Here is a 19,016-nt window from a genome sequence, read left to right as displayed (position 1 = left end):
GGAGAGTCGACTGGAACAGCTTGTAGTTACCTGCCAAGAAACCGTGAACTTTAGTAAAAGGTAATTCTGGCAGGGGGAGATCGCGACCACCGACTCACATACCACCTACCCAAATCGTACCCCAGACCCATTTCTGGACCTTTCTAACCTTTACTGCGCAGAATCGGATATGGGAGGAGAGTATGTTAATGACTTTGGGGAAATACTATGATTATGCATGAATACTTAATGAATATGCATGAATAAGTTCTATATATGGTGTATGATTTTGAAGCTTGGTGTGCGTTGATCGTGAGAAGACTCACGCACCCAGCCGTCAATAAAGAAGTGTCTGCTTATCTACATCACATTGGTGTCGATAAGTTCTTCATTCCGAGATTTCGGTAACACTTAGGTAAACCAGAATGGGATGGATATACAGATCTCACTACCTGAAGGAAGTATTTCAGTAAACATACAGTTTTATCTTTAGTTCATCCAAGACTGGCCCAAAGATCCTATAAAGGGAAGTTATGGTTGGCTGTGCACAAATCAGTTGTACCTTGACTGACAAAGGCACTGCCGTCAAAAACGTTGCTGAATGAAGTTTTAGTTCAGCTCTGATGCGGTTTATGAAGATAGGAAAGGAAGCATCGGAAGACTGTGCTGCAGTTCTCTTTTAGGAAATGTCTCAATCCAAAAAGCTGCTACTGGGTGTAAGCAGTGATCTCTCAACGTAGGAGAAATCTTTATCCTGTGAAACTCCAATATGTTGCTATTGGAGTGTCTGATACACTAGATAAAGCCTTTTTAAGAATCTTTGTTTTAAATCTATGTGCTATACCACCTTCATCAATTACAGTGACTTAGGCCAGAAGTATCACCATGTTTTCTTTTTAAAGGTCATTTTTAGTTTTTCCCTGAGAACAACTGCTGCATCATGAACAAGTGTTCGAAGAACACCTATTTTCATTCCAAAATGATAAAGCTGATGTGACTGCTGATTCTTAGCAAAAATTAATCTATAAATTTTTAGTAAATTTAATACATTAGCATTTGCTAGCTCATTTTGTACCACCATATGTGCATCCTGGCATCAAAGAGAAGGAAACAATCACATGGATAAAACAAAACCGAGTTCTTTTGTGTAAAAGAGAGACAGTTTTCAGCTTTCCAAAGAACAAAGTATTTTGCAAGTACTGTTGAAAGGGAAAAACTGACCTTTCAAGTGACAACTTTAACCACAAAACAGGGCTGAAGGTATTTATGTTATCAATCTTTAGCAGCTTCGTAATCCACTGCAAAGTAAGGAAATGCTGTATCTTCATTTAATATGCTTTCAAGACACACCCACTTCCTCATAATCTGACATTTTTAAAGCTTATCTTATTTTCCAGGTCATTGGTTTGGTTTTTAAGTGAGTTTACTGTCGCTGGCACTCTGAGTTAGAAAAGTGTCACATTCATTGATAGGTATCTTCACGTCTTTTGTTTTCCTCTGAGCCTCTGCAAGCTTAACTGGAGATTTTAAACATCATCTCCATGCACATACTTTAGCCTGAATTATCACCATCCTCTTACTAATACCTGAAGAGTCAACACAAAATAACCACAGCCTCTCATCTGTTATGTCTCCCGTTTGTGCAAAAAAGGGAGCTGACAATCCAATACTCACCTACTAGGATATTAAAAACAAAAGCCGAAACCCTTTACCACCCACACCCCCCCAAAAAACAAACAAACAACCAAGCAACCAACCAAACAACCTAACTTCATTTTTTGGCACTGTAAGGTTTCATTTGGCCTGTTGAACAGTATTAAAAATTAAGTAAAAAACCCAAATAACTTAAGGCATCAAATTGCATCAAGGTAACTGAATATAATACAGAAGGATAAAGATAATCACTGTCCCATGGTCCCACAGTGTGTTTCTCAGCATCTCAGTGTATTTTCTTTGAAATTTGTAGAAACCATAGCACAGTACTGTTAGAAAGAAGAAACTGCAATTCTAGCATTTGGAAAATTCCAATTTTCACCAGGGAAAGTTGTGAGATACGGTTTTAGTCAGCATCATCACAACTTGCAGAAAAATAAGAGTAAATATACTTTTTGGAATAAATGAATGAGCCACAACAGAATGACCAACTGCCTTCAACAGTACGGGCTGAAGGTATTCCAGTAATAGTGCAAAAAATATAAAACACAAATTGTAAGAGCACCATCTCTAGGGTAGTCTAAGAACAAATGCCAACTGTGACCGCAGCCATTAGCCTGTTACTGCCCTCTTACCACTGAGACAAGCAGCTGCTCCTTCCTGGCTGGTCCCCCTGTCTGATCAGGGAATTGATCTGGCTGAAAAATAGCTGCAAAGTTATTTTTCTCTTGGATCACCTCCCCAGTCTGGTTCACCACAGGTGACCACATCAACAGTCTTGCCAGCACAAGAGCAAGGCACTAAGGTGGGAGCAAGTGAATCTCCTGATGGCAATGTATTCGGTAATGCTGCTAAAACCCGAGCTGGAGACAATCTCCTTTTCTCTAGGTTCCCCTGAAGACAACAGAAAACATGGGTTCCTCTCAACAGGGGTTGAGAGCCAAACTTCTCCGATTCTTTAACTTGCTCTTAAAAGCTGCCTACTTCCCCCCATTTAATTTAGGGTAGGTTGAGAGAGACTACACTCCCATCAAGGGTTATTCTAGCCCCGGGCACATTCCCCACTGTTTTCAACCTTAAACTGTAACATGCACTGTAAATACAGGGACTCTCCCTTTGGTCAGTGCCCACACCCCTCTGTTGTGGTGTACATCTTGCAGGGATGCTGAATGCTTACAGCTCCTACTGACTTTAATAGCTTGTGAAAGCACTTAATGTTTCTGAAACTCACATCCAAAATTTGTACTGGGATTTTTTTTTTTAAACACTATTTATTTTCACTTTTTTTTTTTTTCTTTAAATAAAAATTTTTGGGCCTGAGACTACAGTTCATGTAAGTCTGCAGAAACTGACAATATGCTAAGGTTCTGGAAACTATCCTGTCTTGTATTTGGGGCAATTACTTCAAATATAAATCTACAGAAACCAGCTGTACATCATACTATGATAAACCTTACATTACAAAACCCAAAGCTGTACATGTCTGATTAAAGGCAAACAGTCTGAAAAGCTAATCTTCATGAGAATGCTGTGTCAGTGTTCCCAAGATGTGATTAAAAAGTGATTTAATTACACTCAGTGCAGATGGTCACTCTTGGTTAGTTTAAGATATTGTTACTTTACTTTAAGAGAAGCAGCAATCAGTTTATGGTAAACTCAAACTATGCTCACAGAGAGATTTCTATTAGTTTAAGTCAACTTTAAAGCCATTTTAACTAAAAATCACTGTAACTTTCTGGTATAGACAATAGAGAAAAAACCCCAAAGAACACTGCCATGATACGTTTTCTGAGGCTCACACTTTACAAAATTTTTTGTTTCCTACCACTAGGTTATTATAATGAATTAAATAATGCCAGTTTAAAGCTATTTTGGAACTGGTGTATGTAATAATATGGAAGACTTATTCCAATACGTCCACAGCCGCGGTCTGTACTCAGTGAAATGCATACTATGCCCACGTGACTGACTGCAACAAATGTCTCCAGTCCTCTTAGATTATGCACTATCATGAGCTGTAGGAACGCAGTGGTATGTTGAACACGATGTGCACATGGAAAGTAGTACAGTTCTTCGTGTTCTGAGACAACGAAGAAAGCACGTGTACCCTTGGAAAAGGGAATAAGCAGACCTTTAAACCAACAGACAGACCTAAACCATCCAACTACCATGAACTTAGAGGAGTAAGATAAGTATCTACTGGCCAAGTATTTTCACAGGAATTAGAACAATGATTCATTTTAGTAAATGCCGATGTAAAAAAATTTAAAAATTAAATGGCTGAACAAAATGGTCAGGCAGAAATGAAGCTCTACTGAATCCAATACTGTTAGGGGACAAAGTATATTCATTGCTAAAGGCCTTACAAAATGGAGATAGATTATTTTATAGATAATCTAATTCTATTGTTACTTTTTCACGTGATTTATTTTGGGACTGCTGCAGTGATGTTGCAGTGTAGCATCAAGTTAATTAGCATCTCTTGTATTGGGTGTGTGAGACAAAGTTAGCACACCGCCTTTTATGAGTCACTGATAATTTAATTTCTATTGTACTTTTCAATAGTTGCCTTCTATTTCTGCAGAGACATTCTTTAGATTCCTATAACATAAGATGATTTTCTTAAACTAGGAAGTCATAAAAATTTATCTGATTCAATGTAACATGGCTACTGTGACGTATTAGTGAACCTGCAATACAAACTCCAAATATCAGGTACTGTTTCTAGTAATTATTTGTTTTCTTTTCTGAACGCAAAGATTTAAAAATTATGCCTTAAGTTACCTAAAATAAATATACTTTGAAAAAAATTGCACTTAAATTAACAGAACTGCTTAATTTCTTCAACTTTCAGCTGCATATACAGAACATTCACAACTGACTAAGTGACTAAAACAGATGAGCAGAGTACCTGGGGAATTTCTTGGGAATCTGAGGTGGGGACGGATGGCTTGTTATTTTCTGTTCAGAAGCCTCTGGAGACTTTTCTTGCATTTCTTCTTTGTCTTCTGCTAGCACATCTGCAATAGCAGACTCCACTCCACTCTTGTTTGGATGATCAACCTTTGGTTCACCTTGTGCCGGTTCACATCTATACATGAAAACAATCGACGGCTTCTCACTGGAGTCTGACTTTGCCTCACTGAACCAGTGATGACGTTGAACTGGAGGAGGGGGGAGCATATGTATAACAGTTCCATCAAGACCCACCAGTTTTCCTTTCTCCCTTTCTTTCTCTTTATCCTCATCATCATCAGCTTTCCTGCGGCGGAAGAAGCTCTTAAATGATATCCAGCGTTTGGGTTTCGCATCAGCAGCTCGCCGACCTTCAGAATGAAGGATTGACTCAGCCTCTGTTGACCTGGTGGGACTGTTTGGTTTGGTCCAATTGCTGAAATGTCTTTGCAACAAGTTACTTGCATGATAGGGTGAAGAAGTGGACCTTGGAGGAGGAAATGGTGGTGCTTGCTCTGTTTTGGGACTTGTGGTATTTGGGGTGGCTCTCACTGGTGTTGGAGAGCGAGTGGCAACTGGTTGTGAAAGTGAGTCTTTCTGCATTTTAATGGCAGTGTTTTCCACGGTCTTAGCTGACTCTGTTTCAGACTGTGATGTAAACAGCGATTTGGGTCGTACCAGGGTGTTTTTAGTGGCATCTGCATCAGGGGGCAAGGAGTACAGTTCTTCGATGCTACAGGACTTGGGTCCGGACCGAGGGGTTTCTGGAGGAGACTGCGGAGGCTGGATAGAAGCCACAATCTGTGAAAGCACTGTGCTTGCATTCTCTCTACTGCTGCTGCTGCCAACAGAAGCCTCTGGTGTTACATTAGGTTTTGCTGCAGGCTCCGGTGCTGCCTTTTGCGCTCTTGCTGGGGAGCTGTGGTCAGAATGACTTCTCTGTGGGGACATCTGATTTTTACTGAGACAGCTATTAAACTCTTGGACCTTCTGAGCCACAGAACCCAGCCTGCATTCAGAGCTATTAGTCACCCCCTTTGCCTGGGAAAATTCAGTGGGTTTACCTTCTATGGCTTCTGTCATTTTGCTTTCTGTTTCTATTTCTTCATATGTGTGGCTTATTACACTAGTAGTTTTATCTTTGATGGATAGCTCTCCACTGGTCCCTAGAAAACTTTTATAGATAGCCAGGTTATCATACGCATTTGGATTGATTACAATAGGAACTTTAATAGCATTTTTGGAACTCTTAGCGTAAGTGGGTTCATCGTGAATGATAATAGGAAAAGGTGGCATGCCAGCATTATTGTAGCTGTTGAACTTTATCTCAGATAAATTCGGAGACTTAACCGGGATAGTTTTTGAGGAAATATTTGTAGCTGTCGGTGAAGTAGGAGCTGACTTGTGGCTTGTCTTCCTGGGAGGAACAGAAGGTCCTGAGCTGTTAGCCATTAACTCCACCTTAGGTATCTTTTGTCTCGGACTAGTACTAGAAGTCCACACTTCTTGATATCTAATTGCACTGGATTTTTTCAGGTTAGTATTTACTCGTATAGGTGATGCTGCAGAGGATGTAACAGGCGTACCTGGAGTTACTGGTGAGCTTGGGTTCGATGACGTATTTTTGGTTTCTGAGGTTTCAGGCTGATTCTCCTTACATTCATTGGTCATGGCCGCTGATACATCTACTACGGTATATGGCTTGCAAACTGGTTGTTCCATATTCACCACCCTGTAAGGTTTTGCTTGTTCTTCCACAGGCACCAAATTTATAGTTACAGCTTGACCAGAAACATCTGAAGAATTTTTATTCTCTTGCTTATCAGTCTGCACAGCAATTTTGCCATCCTTCTCTTCCAGTCGGAGTGCAAGGACTGTCTTGTGAGTTTCTAGACTTTTTGGACCATTTCTGGGAGCTTTTGACACATCTTTCACTTGCTGATTATCACAAAGACTTTCATATTCTGATTCAATCAATTTGAGGTCCTGAGGAGTACTAGGAGACAACCCTCTGTTACTGAGCTTCTGTGAAGAACTGCTTGCTGTTCCAGAATGAGACTCTTCTGTCAAAGAAGAATCAGGAGATGTAGAATCAGAAGACACCACGCTCTGCATGCTCTCTTGCCCATAGAGAATCACAGTTTCTTCCCCATAACCATTTAAAATTTCATCGTAACTGTCGTCATAATCTACTGCACAGATCCGCTGGAGAGACTTGTTTCTAAGGGGCACAGTATTCCATTTTTTGTCAACACAGAACTGAACAGGAGATAGGGTGTTAGCTCTAAAATTAGCAAAGCGAGGTTGGCCCCTCATACGAATTTCCATTGCTAGCAACTCTTCATCACTTTCATCCCAGCTCTCATGGTCTTCTTGCATGCTGCCAAAAAATGTGTCATCCTCACTCTCATCTCCACTAGAGAACTCTGGATAACAGAAACGTCCACCTTCATTACTTATTACTTCAGTGCTTCCACTCAGAATAACGTGCTTACTGTGTGAATCCTTCATACCACCCATCATGCAGCTTGGAGGGATCTTTCTTTCTAATGATCTTTTATAACAATTATTTATTCTTCCTAAGAAAGTTTCTCTTGAGTTCATTTCATTTCCAGTTAGCTGAGGTGTGGTATCCAAACCCGCAATCTCCTTCAAAACTTCTGTCAGTCCATTGTTATTGTTACTTGGTATCTTACCTACATCATCGTTGTTGCCATAAGGCCTGTGAACATGGCTATAACCTTCAATTTCATCTTCATTATTATTGTTCAGTGGTTTTTTGTTCAAGACAGCTTTGTTTCGGTTCCACCCTGCAGGCACTGATTTATTCTCACAATGGTCCGGTGTGCTGATTTCACCACATACACCCTGTCCATCTACTACCATCATGGTGGGTTTCACAGCTATAGTGGGTTTCTTTGCCACAGGTGGTCGGAAATTTCCTGTATTTCTCCCACGATGGCTGTTACTTTGGTTTGCATTGGATTTCAGATTTCCATGCGTGAGATTTTTTTTTTCAGATACTGGGGGTAACTGATGCAAGCTTTTGGGCTTGAAGCAGTTCTTACATTCACCAGGTTTCCAGACGTGTTCAGTGAAAGTGTTGCAAGCAGACATTTTCCCAGAGCTCTGCGCTTTATGCTGTGCTTGTTCAGTGCATGGCAAGGACTTAATTGATATGGTTCCACTCTGTTCGCTTAGAATGGCTACTGTTTTGAGCAGTGATCATTCTGAAACACAAAAGAGAAAAAGGGTAAGAACAGGGGAAAAAAAACAGGTTGATCATTATATTTAGATTTTCTACACTGTGAACAACTTGGATTAAGCAAGTAGCCTTTTACTGACATCTTGGCTCTTTTTACCTAAATTTACAAAACTATGTAATTGAAATGCAAAAAAAGTTGCAGATATTCTTCTCATACATAGAGAATTAAAACTTTGGCAGCTAAGTCCTGTATTACTGAAGCAGAGAAGAGAGAGCAATGGCAATGACTGAGAATTTAGAATAATTCTCTTGACTAGTTCAGGACCACTGACCTTTAATTTTGTCCAATAAAACAAACGCTAGGAGAAGGATATAAAACCGAAGATTAGTGCACGTTGCTTTCAACGCAACTACTTGAACATGAGACAGGAAAATATGTTTACTCTCCCAAAAGCAATTGAGATCATTTGTTCTAGCTTTGAATGTGTATGAGCTCATCTTAAGTGACAAAGTATGTTCAAGCAATTCCAAACTCTGCCATTTTAGCACTTCCTCCGTCAGAGTCAAATTATAACTGGACAGATAGTGGGTTGAAGGGACAGGCTGGACTGCTATGCTAGAAAAGTCAGATAAGAATGCTGGGGAAACCTTTCCAGAAAGTCACTGTTTCTTCCTCCTTTAGCTTACAACAGTGGCAATACACCATTCCTATAACCTCAAAACACAGCTGTGGATTTTTAGTTCCCGATTTGTTTCACACATAGCTTTTCTACCTAGCCCCTCCAGCAGTAACAACTCAAAAATAACTGAAAATACCTTTCAAAGTGAACTTTTTTAGTTCCTGAAACGATCAGCCTTAAGTAAAGACCAAAGATGAATGTGCTGTGCTTTATAGTCATTAAAGTATCCAGGATTTGAGAATTCCATGAATTAATGCCTGAAGATTTTAAGCCTGCTAAGCCAAATCCACAAGTCTGGTCTCTTCATCACTGTTGTGTAACTCAAATTATTGGAGACATTTTACTGAGGTGAAAGAATCTGTACGTCCGCTGCTGCTTCTCTAAACACAGGCATTGAGAATCAATCATTTTCTGTTCTTACAGGTTTTGGGTGAAAACAGACACGCTGACTACACAGGTATACTGAAAGAGTATTACTGAACCCATTTGCTTAAAGATGCAGCTCTCTCTAGAGCCTGTGGTTCGTAACTCAGCAGCAGGATAGCTATGCTGGAATTGAACACGGGCACAGCTGGTTTTCATCAGTGTAGCAAACAATAGAAACTATTAGTACAGCTGACACTTGTATGAATTTGTCAGTCTCCTTACATACTGTGTGTTTCGAGAAGGGGCTGCCCTATGCTGGGAAACACCAATATAGCAAACCTGTTCCAACACCAGATGGGGCTGAAGCCTAACTCCGTTAAAAGTATCTTCAGACACATTCCTGGTACCAAGGCTATCAGATTTCATATGCTGACTACATGTTTCCAGACAAAGCTTTTTGCCAAAAAGTCAGTGCCAAAAGCTTTCTCTACGTGACCTAAGAGATAGAGAATCTGCCAGATAGAAATCTGCCCAAACTCTCAGCCTGTTTTGTATATACAGAGTAAAATACCTTTATATTGTTTTCTTTAATCTCTGCCAAAATCTGTTGCTTCAACACTCTGCAAGCCCATATATTGTAAGCAAAAAAACTACATTAAGAAATAATTCCCCTAAAATCAGAGACAGAGAGAGTCAGTGCATGCATGCACATACTATAATTTTATACTCCAGTTAGCTCCTTTTTTCATGTATTTAACAAATAAAAGGAGTAAAGTTACACTAATGAGGAATCTGCAAGAATGTTTTCTTGCAAATTATATTTTTCCATTACATAAAACCTCTGAACAATTTTAAAGGGTTAGCACATGCAGGTGTTGCTTTTAAGATTTAGCTGACTGATACTATTTCTCCAAAACTGCATAAACTGCACTTGCTCTAGAATCTTATCACAGACTAGACAGCTCTACGGCCTTCCAGGTCAAACATTTACTGCTAATAATTTTGGGGTAGAAATAAGAAAGCACTCTATTGTACACCTCTGTATGAGTACATTTTTATGTCGTACCACTGGCATGTACAAATGTTGTACCTCTCATTTGCTCAGATACATTGATACTGATCACTTTGCCTCTATCCTGAGTAGGTGCTATGCTCAACATATGAATGTGAACTGCAGGAAACTTAGTAGAACCATAACACAACACTCCAGTCAGAGTGAGACCTAAAGCAAGGTCATACCTCTGTGCAAACATACACTGCATGTCCCCGGAGTACCACCTGCAGCAATTTAGCTTAAAAACAAAATACATGTTGACGTGTCTGGGTAAATGCAGATATGCAACTCGTACACAGGAAACATGACATGCACAGGTATTTTAGATCTTTTACTATTCAATACAGCCACACCCTCTAACATGACTTTTGACACAGTCTGTGACATAGACAAGAGCCACTGGCTTCTCGGATTTCCAACTGGCTTTGGACATGCAGAATGAGCAATTCCTGTAGAATGCTTTGACGCTGTGACAAAGAGGAAATATATTTCCTCTTGTCTGAAGGTGTGTATCTTATAAGAATTCAAACATCTGTGCTACTTTCATACCTTGATATCAGAAGCACTCCTATGCTATTAAAAATTACATTCTTTAGACTTGTACATGTCTAAACAAGTATTTGCATTCTAAAAAAGATTCAAGCAGTTTCTTCATTGCTGCACAACAAAAAGCTATTTTTCTGATGTTTTCCTCTCCCTTTAAAGAAAATACATTTACTGTTTCAACTACAGATTCTCTATTATGAGTGCTAATTACAGTGAGAGTGATTATAAGTGACGACAGAAATTAAATCTTTCAGTATTAAAAAACCCCAACAAAATAGAACATTTGACATGTTCAGGCTATTGCTTCCCTTGCTTTAACAGCAGCTGTAATTTGGTAGAGGGCAGCAAAGTCCACTGAAGGGAATAAAAACACAAATATAACAAGAAAAAATATCCTGACATTGTTAATTCCTAGATTCTTATCACTACTCTCCAAACCAAAGAAGGTCCAGGCAATCACACATCAGATCTCATAAGCTGGTAGCGATCAGGTGTCATCTCTTCTGTAATTTCCCTGCTTCCATAACAGCCCATGTAACTGCCAAGGAACAGGAATGCACACTCTACAGAGCTCAGGGCTCTTCTGAAATGAGTAGTTCAGATGACAGAATTTACTGAAGATAGTCAGTTGTGGTAATTGATAGTCAATCCAGGCAGTAACAACCTCAGATGTTAAATACAAAAGAGGACTAGGCTTTTAAAGAAAGCATTTCTTTAACGTACAGTAAATATGTAATATCAACATTGGGATACAGGGATGAAATGCACGAAGTCCTTTATGTAAGTTGATAAGCATAACTATTCACAATTTATACATGGAAACACTGCAGTGCATTGACGCTATGTAACTAAAATTCATCGAGTCAGTGACAGGAACAAGTACAGACAGACAAGTTCTGCTCCTAATGGTGGTGCTGCACCCAGCAGATTGTGCTACTTTATTCACTGAATGGCTGAGTCAGCACAGATAGTTTATCAGCTTTAAAGGCCAAATCACTCATTGTGTAAATAAGAATAAAGCTCCTCATCTCAGAAGTCACACAACTGCACACAGGAGGGCTCAGCCTAGCACTGTTAAGTTGGTATCAAACAAACAGAAATGCAGAAGTGTATTTCACTTTCCAGGTCAGAGGGAGAAGACGACAGATTCAGAGATTAAAAAGTAATCAGCCGAGATATCCTTATGCCAGGAAACTGAACCTTGCATAGAAATGCATAACTGTTTTTGCAGCTCTTATTTGTTGACATCGTCTTTGTGGAGTGCACAACGATAGCAATAAACATGCATTTCAGGCATTTCCCCTTTGTTCTGAGTAATTTCAGGCTGGCAGGTCTCCTTTAGATGCATGCTGGCTGAATCACAATGAAGGCCCTCTTCAGTAATACCTTATACTAACATAATTCAATTAAAAGGAACTTAATTGATGTGCAACATTCCCTAAAATTACACCTTTAAAAATGAATAATCTCAGTAAGTACCAGATGGTGACATGCACTAATTAATCAGGCCTGCTCAATGAATGAGCATATTAAAATGAATGCACCTATTATATATGTTTTCAATGCTGTATGCTTCAAAAAAACTCCCCTTAAATGAACGCCTGCTGTATTACTGAGCAATATGCAGAAGTGTGCATTTCATCATTTGTATTAGTAACCCTATCACTCTTGATCTCTTTTTAGATCACTAGATACTTGGTACAGATTTCCTTTTGTTTGTCCTCCTCCAGGGAAAAGGTGTTCAGCTTTAGCATTGCTACCCATGGAAATGGACCTACAATTTTTACGCTGCTGAATAAATTACATTGATCAGCCTTCTTATCAGACAGCAGTCCAATAAATTGTTACTGATCAACCCACAAACCTCTCATCATTGACAGGCCATGTCCTCAAGACTGAAAAAAAACAGCAATGGAAATTCAGCCTAGGTTTCCTATATACGAGTGACCAAACACCATAAAACCACTATGGATTTGTGGTTTTGTCTAGCCACTTATGGGGATCTGGTCACTGATCATCATAGACAGTAGCATAAATCTAACATAACACGACTAAAGTGATGATTATTCTTTGCCAGTATCTGATCCCTGTTCTTGTAAACTTTAATATAATTGTGAACATTTTAAGAGATCTTTTGGAAAAACTGAAATCCTCCAACTTCACACATACAGTCCTGCTTGGGTGGCAACAGGCTATAGAAACGCTCCATCTCCCAGAGAGCATCAAGACTTACTGACTCAGGGCCACTGAACCATCTAGCCCAGAAAACTGGGACCACAAACGAATGTGACTTTCTAATTAGTAGTTTTTTGTCCTTCATGCAACAAAATTTTTTTTTTCTTAAATTTTACATCATTTGTTCAACTTCAGAGGCAAGCAAAACCCCAAGTGAAGCTAACTGCAACATCTGTTATGAAATACAACCCAGACAGAAGAGCTTGACAGCCAGGTAAGTCAGGGTCCCAGTCTGAAGGCACACTGAGAAACACACTTGTTTACATTCAGTACCCGGAAGCACTGTGAAGAATCTTGCAGTGCTTATTAATGTACGAAATCAAGCAAAATAGCCTAGGAAAAGAAAAAACAGATAACAGTACCACATACCACAGCAGAGTGTGGAAATAAAAGCTAAAGTATCAATATTAAAAACTGTGAATAGCAAGCTCACAGATCTCACTGCACTTCACAAAGGTGAATGAACATTTTACAATATAGATCTTTGTAGAGAGGAATAGTGACTCACAATGTGGTGAAAGACCAAGAAATAGACCCTGACTCTTAAGTGTGCTGCCTAGTTCAGTCATGACACTTACTTCACACAACATATGACAACACAAAATGTGAAACTACATAATGGCAAACAGCGTTACAGACTGCCACGATTTTCTTCCCAATGTGGACTAATATTCACTAAATATCAGACCACTGAACTGTGACTATGCAGATAGCACAGATGGAAATTTCCATAAATGCTAGTAGGCATTATAATTTATGTCAAAAAAGGAAAAGTTCTATCTTGTTGTACATAGTTTTCTCAGTGTTTTTTCCCTTCCAGTTCTGAACTGAGTGCCCTGGTAACTGTCCAAGGCCATAAAATGACAGTTCTGCAGAAAATGCAATGAATCCGCAGTGGATATTGAGGAGGCAATGACCTAAACTAAAAAGTTGCCAACTTACTTAAGAACCACCCTTCAGTGCCATGGTACCATGCTACTGAGGTATAAGGGGTATGAAGGATGGAGAGAACAACAAAAATCACTTCTACTCCAAGTACTGGGGGAAAAAACCCTAGCTGTAAACTTACTGCAAGACAGAATGAAACAGATCAGGAAACTAACTTTGAACTATTTCTGGTTTTAACCTCTCACACTTTATTTTCTCTCCTTTATAAAAGATTTAAATTACATAAATATTTCATAAAACTAAGTGAAGGAAACCCTTGAATATGTTTTTTCTACCCAAAACTTGTAAGAATAAAACATAATAGAAATGACCAACAAACTGGAGGAAAAACTTGCCTAGGGCTAGACAAATGTGTAATGCTTCAAAAGAAAACAAGCATTCTTTACATTTTGCTTAACCCAAATAGATAATGCCACAGAGCAAGGAAAAGGCAAGAAATATCCTCAGGATCTGCTCACAATCTGATTAGATTCTGCATCATCACATTGAGAACACACAAAACAATAATAAGGACAACCTCTCACATCTGGTATTGAGGCCCAATAGACCAGCCAAGGCATGTATTTGGATATGAACTCTTCTGAGTTCCACTAATAAAAAGAGATTCTTAACTAGACAAAACTATTAAAAAGTATTTTTTCTCTCTTTCTGGAAAAAATATATATCATCATTTACCATTAATAAAACTTAAATTTATAACAACAATTCAGACATATATATATGATCATATATATTATAATGATCATTCAGACAACACTGTACAGCATATTCATTAGGGATACTTTTAATTACACATAAATTTATTTCTAATTTTTTACTTCTGTAAAAGAAAAACCTGTAAGATAAACCAGACTCATAAATAGTTTGTTTACCTTGCTTCCTAAGAAGGGCTGTGTACAACATTCCAAGATCTAGCAGCAATTAAGAGTAAGCACATCAGCTGACAGGAACAAGCATGATCATTTGAAAATTTGAAAAACATGTGAAAAAATAATCCTCAATTTCAGCGCATTCAAGTTTGTCCCAGCTCTATTTAAGCAAAATTACGAGAATTGAGGCCTTCACAGCATACTAAAAAAATGGACCGGTATGACCATACCTTGACTAATCTAATTACCTTTGATTTATCTTTCCCAGGGCCCACTTGAAATCCTGCCCTGTGATCTTTTTTGACCATTGTTTAAGCACATGAAAACATCTAGAGGAATAAACTTTACCAAACCTTTACTAAACCTCTCCAGAATGTATTCACAACAAACAAAAAAGAAATACCTGAAAAACATACTGCTTCTATAGTTACAAAACCCAGTAATGGTTGTAGTTATCCTTCTGCTGAGCCCAGCTTGAGAATGAAAACTGTATCATCACTGTATTAGTGAATCCATCAACTCTGCAACTTCATTTTACTTACAACTCTCTCCCTTGGACTACTGCAACCTCTGGCTCCAAAGATCTTTACGCTGAACCCTTGATGCAGCAAAAACCAAAATTGCCAAAAATATATTAATTTCAGTTTAGCATAGTAACCTGGGGATAGCAAAATACAAAATAGTATTAGAAAGGATATGGAGGATCTTCCTAAAAAGTACCCAAAGACAAACAAAACACCAGGAGCAGGTAATACAAGATTTAGGATTGCAGCCAGTGTAAGAGGTCAGCTACAATATAGAAGATGAAACACATTGCAGAGAAGCCAGATGAGTATTCTTCACCAGCCTCAATCTCCACAAGAATGTTATGAGTTAAAGACCTGAGAGAAGTAAGTTTGAAAATCAAACATCATCAGCCATTATAAGAAAATAAGATCAAAAAACCTGATAAATTAAGAGCAACAGCACAGTAGGGCTAGACTGCGTAAAGCCAAGAACCATGGAGGAACTTGAGAACCAGGTGGCTGAGCTACACCTAAAATTCTGTGGACCCTTCTCAGAACTCAGTACAGCAAGCAGCTAAGCACAGTATGAATGGGACGCCTTTTTTTATCATGACTTCTGTGAAGGACACTTGCTCTTCTTCCTATGAAATAATGGGCAAAAGAGAAATGGCACATTTTTATTTTAAGTTTTTAAGAAGTTATCACAAATTACTAACATGCAAGTGGTGCAACAGAATATGCAAGGCAACTGGCAGATTTATATGCTTCCAGTGCAAGAAAATCAACGACATTATTTACTGAATATTGTGTTCAGGTCTATTCATGACATCTCAGGAAGAAATCCAGCATAAGACAACTACAAAAATATTTTAAGGGATGAAAAGCTTTCCATATTAAGTGAATCAAAAAGATTAGGATAGTTTAGTTTAGAATTGAGACAAATAAAATATTGTTCTATTAAATGGTCCATCACATAAAGAAGATAGATACTAAATGGGAACACCCAGTCTATCTCAAAAAGAGCAGCAAACCCAAAGCAGCATTTTTAAATCAGTAAAAAGAAAATTATTCCATATAAAATGCTTCCCGAAACAAGGTGGCACTGAGGTCAAGAGGTCAGTTAGATTCAGAAAAAATGGGCAGATGTTTATACATGGGATGAGACACTGACAGTTGTATTAGGTGCGTAAACCCAAAGCTTCCAATTTCAGTGCTTAAACAAAGCATGAACTATTTGAGATCAGAGAAAAATTTGCTGGTTAGTGGATTATTCCTTCACTGTCCATTTAGGAAGTTTGGGCAGCCTGAAGGACAGGGCCACTGCTGGAGCCCAGGTGCCAGACCACAGGCAGCACCGTTTCACTGTCCCACGCCCCTGGTGCTATGCTGCGTGCAAGGTACCCGTCTCGTGAAATCATGCCCCAGCTGGCACTCTCCTCACACTCACAGATTCCATTGTCCCACTTCGCCAGATCTGATGCACCAAAGAACCACAGAATACAAGATGTTGTCTTAAAGGTTCCTGGTCTATAATCTTCCATCCAACCTGCACTACATATCCCTTCCACCTCTGTATGGCACATCCCTTTTGTTTAGGATTTTATCTAAGTAAGCCTTCCTTTGGCAAGGCCCTTCTCAAAATTAATCTCTATGATAACAAAAAGGAAAAAAAACGAATCAAGTTATCAGATCCTACTCTTGGAAGTGTTAAGTTCAGTACAGCAAAATAACGAAACTGTGCAACAATACTAGTATCCCACTACCTCCCAGTGGTAAGTCCTTAGTTTTCTCCTCCCATGTTGTTTTGTCACTCCTGTGCCAGGCTTATACCTCAGCCCTGGAAACATTCTTTGTATTCATTTCTACTTTTTAATACTACAGAATCCTGTTTGATGCCGGGCAACTGGAAGCTCTGGCTACAAACTATTTGGGCTAAGTGACTGTGTGTTATACTGGCACACGTCTTGCAATGATCCATACAAATCCATAGCAGTGCGTAAGTGAGATGGTGGTAATTACAAAGCTAAGAAAGCCAGATGGAAGTCTTACAAAAGATTAGTACTGTTTGAATGTTGTCATACTGCAAGATAGAAAAAATCAGGATAAGATGACAAAGGAATGACAGAAAATGGGTTTTTCTCTACAACTAACCTAAACAATTTAACTTTTGAAGACACATGCATTACTAGTTTATGGTGGAAAACATAAATAAGCCACATACTGATACCTCATTCACTACTTGGTGGAGCAAGTGCCTGGAAAGGGCTTGAATGTACAAACTCCCCATAGTTTCCCATTCCACAGCAACCATCTCCTCCCACTGCCTTCCACTTGGTGCAGGTTTTTTTGCCTTGTTCCTTGCACCTATGATCAAAGACAGACATTCTAATTTGAGGACCTCTTTGATAATCTTGAGAAACTAGCTACAGGTATTTTTTTCGGTCATCAAAGCTAGTTCAAGCAGCTTATTCTCACTCAGGCTGCTCTTCTAATTAGAATGTCATTTATTCATCCCAGTAAGCTGCTTTATCAGGCATGTTGAATCCTAGAAATTTTAATCTGCAGTCATAAGCCACAGCAATTAAATGAGTGATGAGCTGTAAATAAAAAGGTTAAAGATACTATTGTTTCCTAGCACGTTAAAAAAAACCCAACAATGCTACTTCACAACAAACATTCTTAGGTACTCCTTATGCTTTGCTTAGAATCCATCCCCATATAATAGGAAGCTGCCACTGGTGAGAATACTATCAGGGATAAAAAGCACCATCACTGGTGAAATTCAGAAAAGGAATTAGCACATACTGAAATTGTATGCTTTAAGCATAAACAAGAATAATTTTTTTACTTATTCTGATGATTAAACTGTTGTGTCTGACCATCTTTTAGCATAACACATATCCAAACACCATGACTGTGTTCTCTGTAGTTTCTCTACGCGCTACCCTAAACAGATCTCCACTACACAATGCTGCTTGCAAAGCCATACCAATCAGGGGTAGGAAAAGATGCTATAGCAGAACTGTGCGTGCACAGGTTCTCACACAGAACTCTGTTGTATGGGCAAAGCAAAGCTTTTGCTAATATAGAGCCTCCTGCTTCTTTTTACCATGTGGTACCAAACTGGATTTACCATAGTGGTATCAAATACAACTACCTATATTATAAATTATTCACCAAGCATAAAATCCTAGTATGCTTGTAACAGCAGTGTGGCAACAGACCCAAAAGCCAAGAAAATCAATACCTTACTTCATTTAAAACACTGTGTTGTGGACCACTGAGAAGAAACCAGTAGTTTTCATGCTCTTTAGCCTGATTATCAAGTTAGCAATATCACAGCCCCTGGAAAATCTTCACGTGCACCAGACACCAGTTTCACAGGCACCTTGGAAGGAGCTGTATCCCTCCACACTGACAAGAAAAGACTAATAGCCAAACACAGGGCACCGAATGGTCAGTAATCATCTTTTTAGGCTACCAAAACAGACATGATATAGGGTGGAGAGGGGCAGGGGAACCAAATACAAAACCTCATTAATTCATTTTAGTCCAGAAAATCTGATTCCATACGTAAAAACAATCCATATGTGGAAGAGCTATGCAGTGAAGACATTAAATATAATCAAGAACAGAATCAGAAAGAAAATGTAATAGAAACTCCATATTAACTTTTATCTTGACTTTCAGTGACTGTTTTGCAGCTCGGGAATTTGTTCAATTTCCTTTGTAAGAAAAGAAACAGCCTTCATTTTCAAAGACAGATGTTTAAACTTATCAAGTATATAAACCACTATAATTTTTATTCAACGCTTTAAGACGAGCAAAGGGAAAGAAGAAATGAGCTCGCTGGTTCTGAGAAGGCTGACTTCATGCAGACAAAACCTACCCTAAGAAGTGATGTGCTTCATGGGCAGCCGGAGCACCAGCCACTTCAAAATCAGAGGTGGCTTATTCACAGAGAGCAACAGCATTCAGGGCCAAGGCTGGCACACCCCCACTGCTCCCACAGCCCCTTCT

General features: G+C 38.9%; 1 protein-coding gene across 5 annotated transcripts in view; it reads right to left on the bottom strand.

The window, feature by feature from the left end:
* The window catches only part of PEAK1 (pseudopodium enriched atypical kinase 1), a 119,970-nt gene that overhangs the window by 30,592 nt on the left and 70,362 nt on the right, over positions 1-19,016 (bottom strand). For 4 of the 5 annotated variants that reach the window (XM_056345556.1, XM_056345551.1, XM_056345554.1 and 1 more), the window contains one exon: positions 4,544-7,817. In XM_056345556.1, coding sequence (XP_056201531.1) covers positions 4,544-7,704 — 3,161 coding nt within the window. In that variant the 5' untranslated portion in view covers positions 7,705-7,817. Of the gene's footprint in view, positions 1-4,543; positions 7,818-17,223; positions 17,361-19,016 lie in introns of all 5 variants that reach the window. The other variant, XM_056345552.1, reaches the window with a different exon arrangement.

The sequence above is a fragment of the Falco biarmicus genome, chromosome 7 (genome assembly GCF_023638135.1).
Source record: "Falco biarmicus isolate bFalBia1 chromosome 7, bFalBia1.pri, whole genome shotgun sequence".
Lineage (NCBI taxonomy): Eukaryota > Metazoa > Chordata > Aves > Falconiformes > Falconidae > Falco > Falco biarmicus.
The sequence above is the reverse complement of the archived record's forward strand: the minus strand, read 5'-3'. Positions and strand labels throughout refer to the sequence as shown.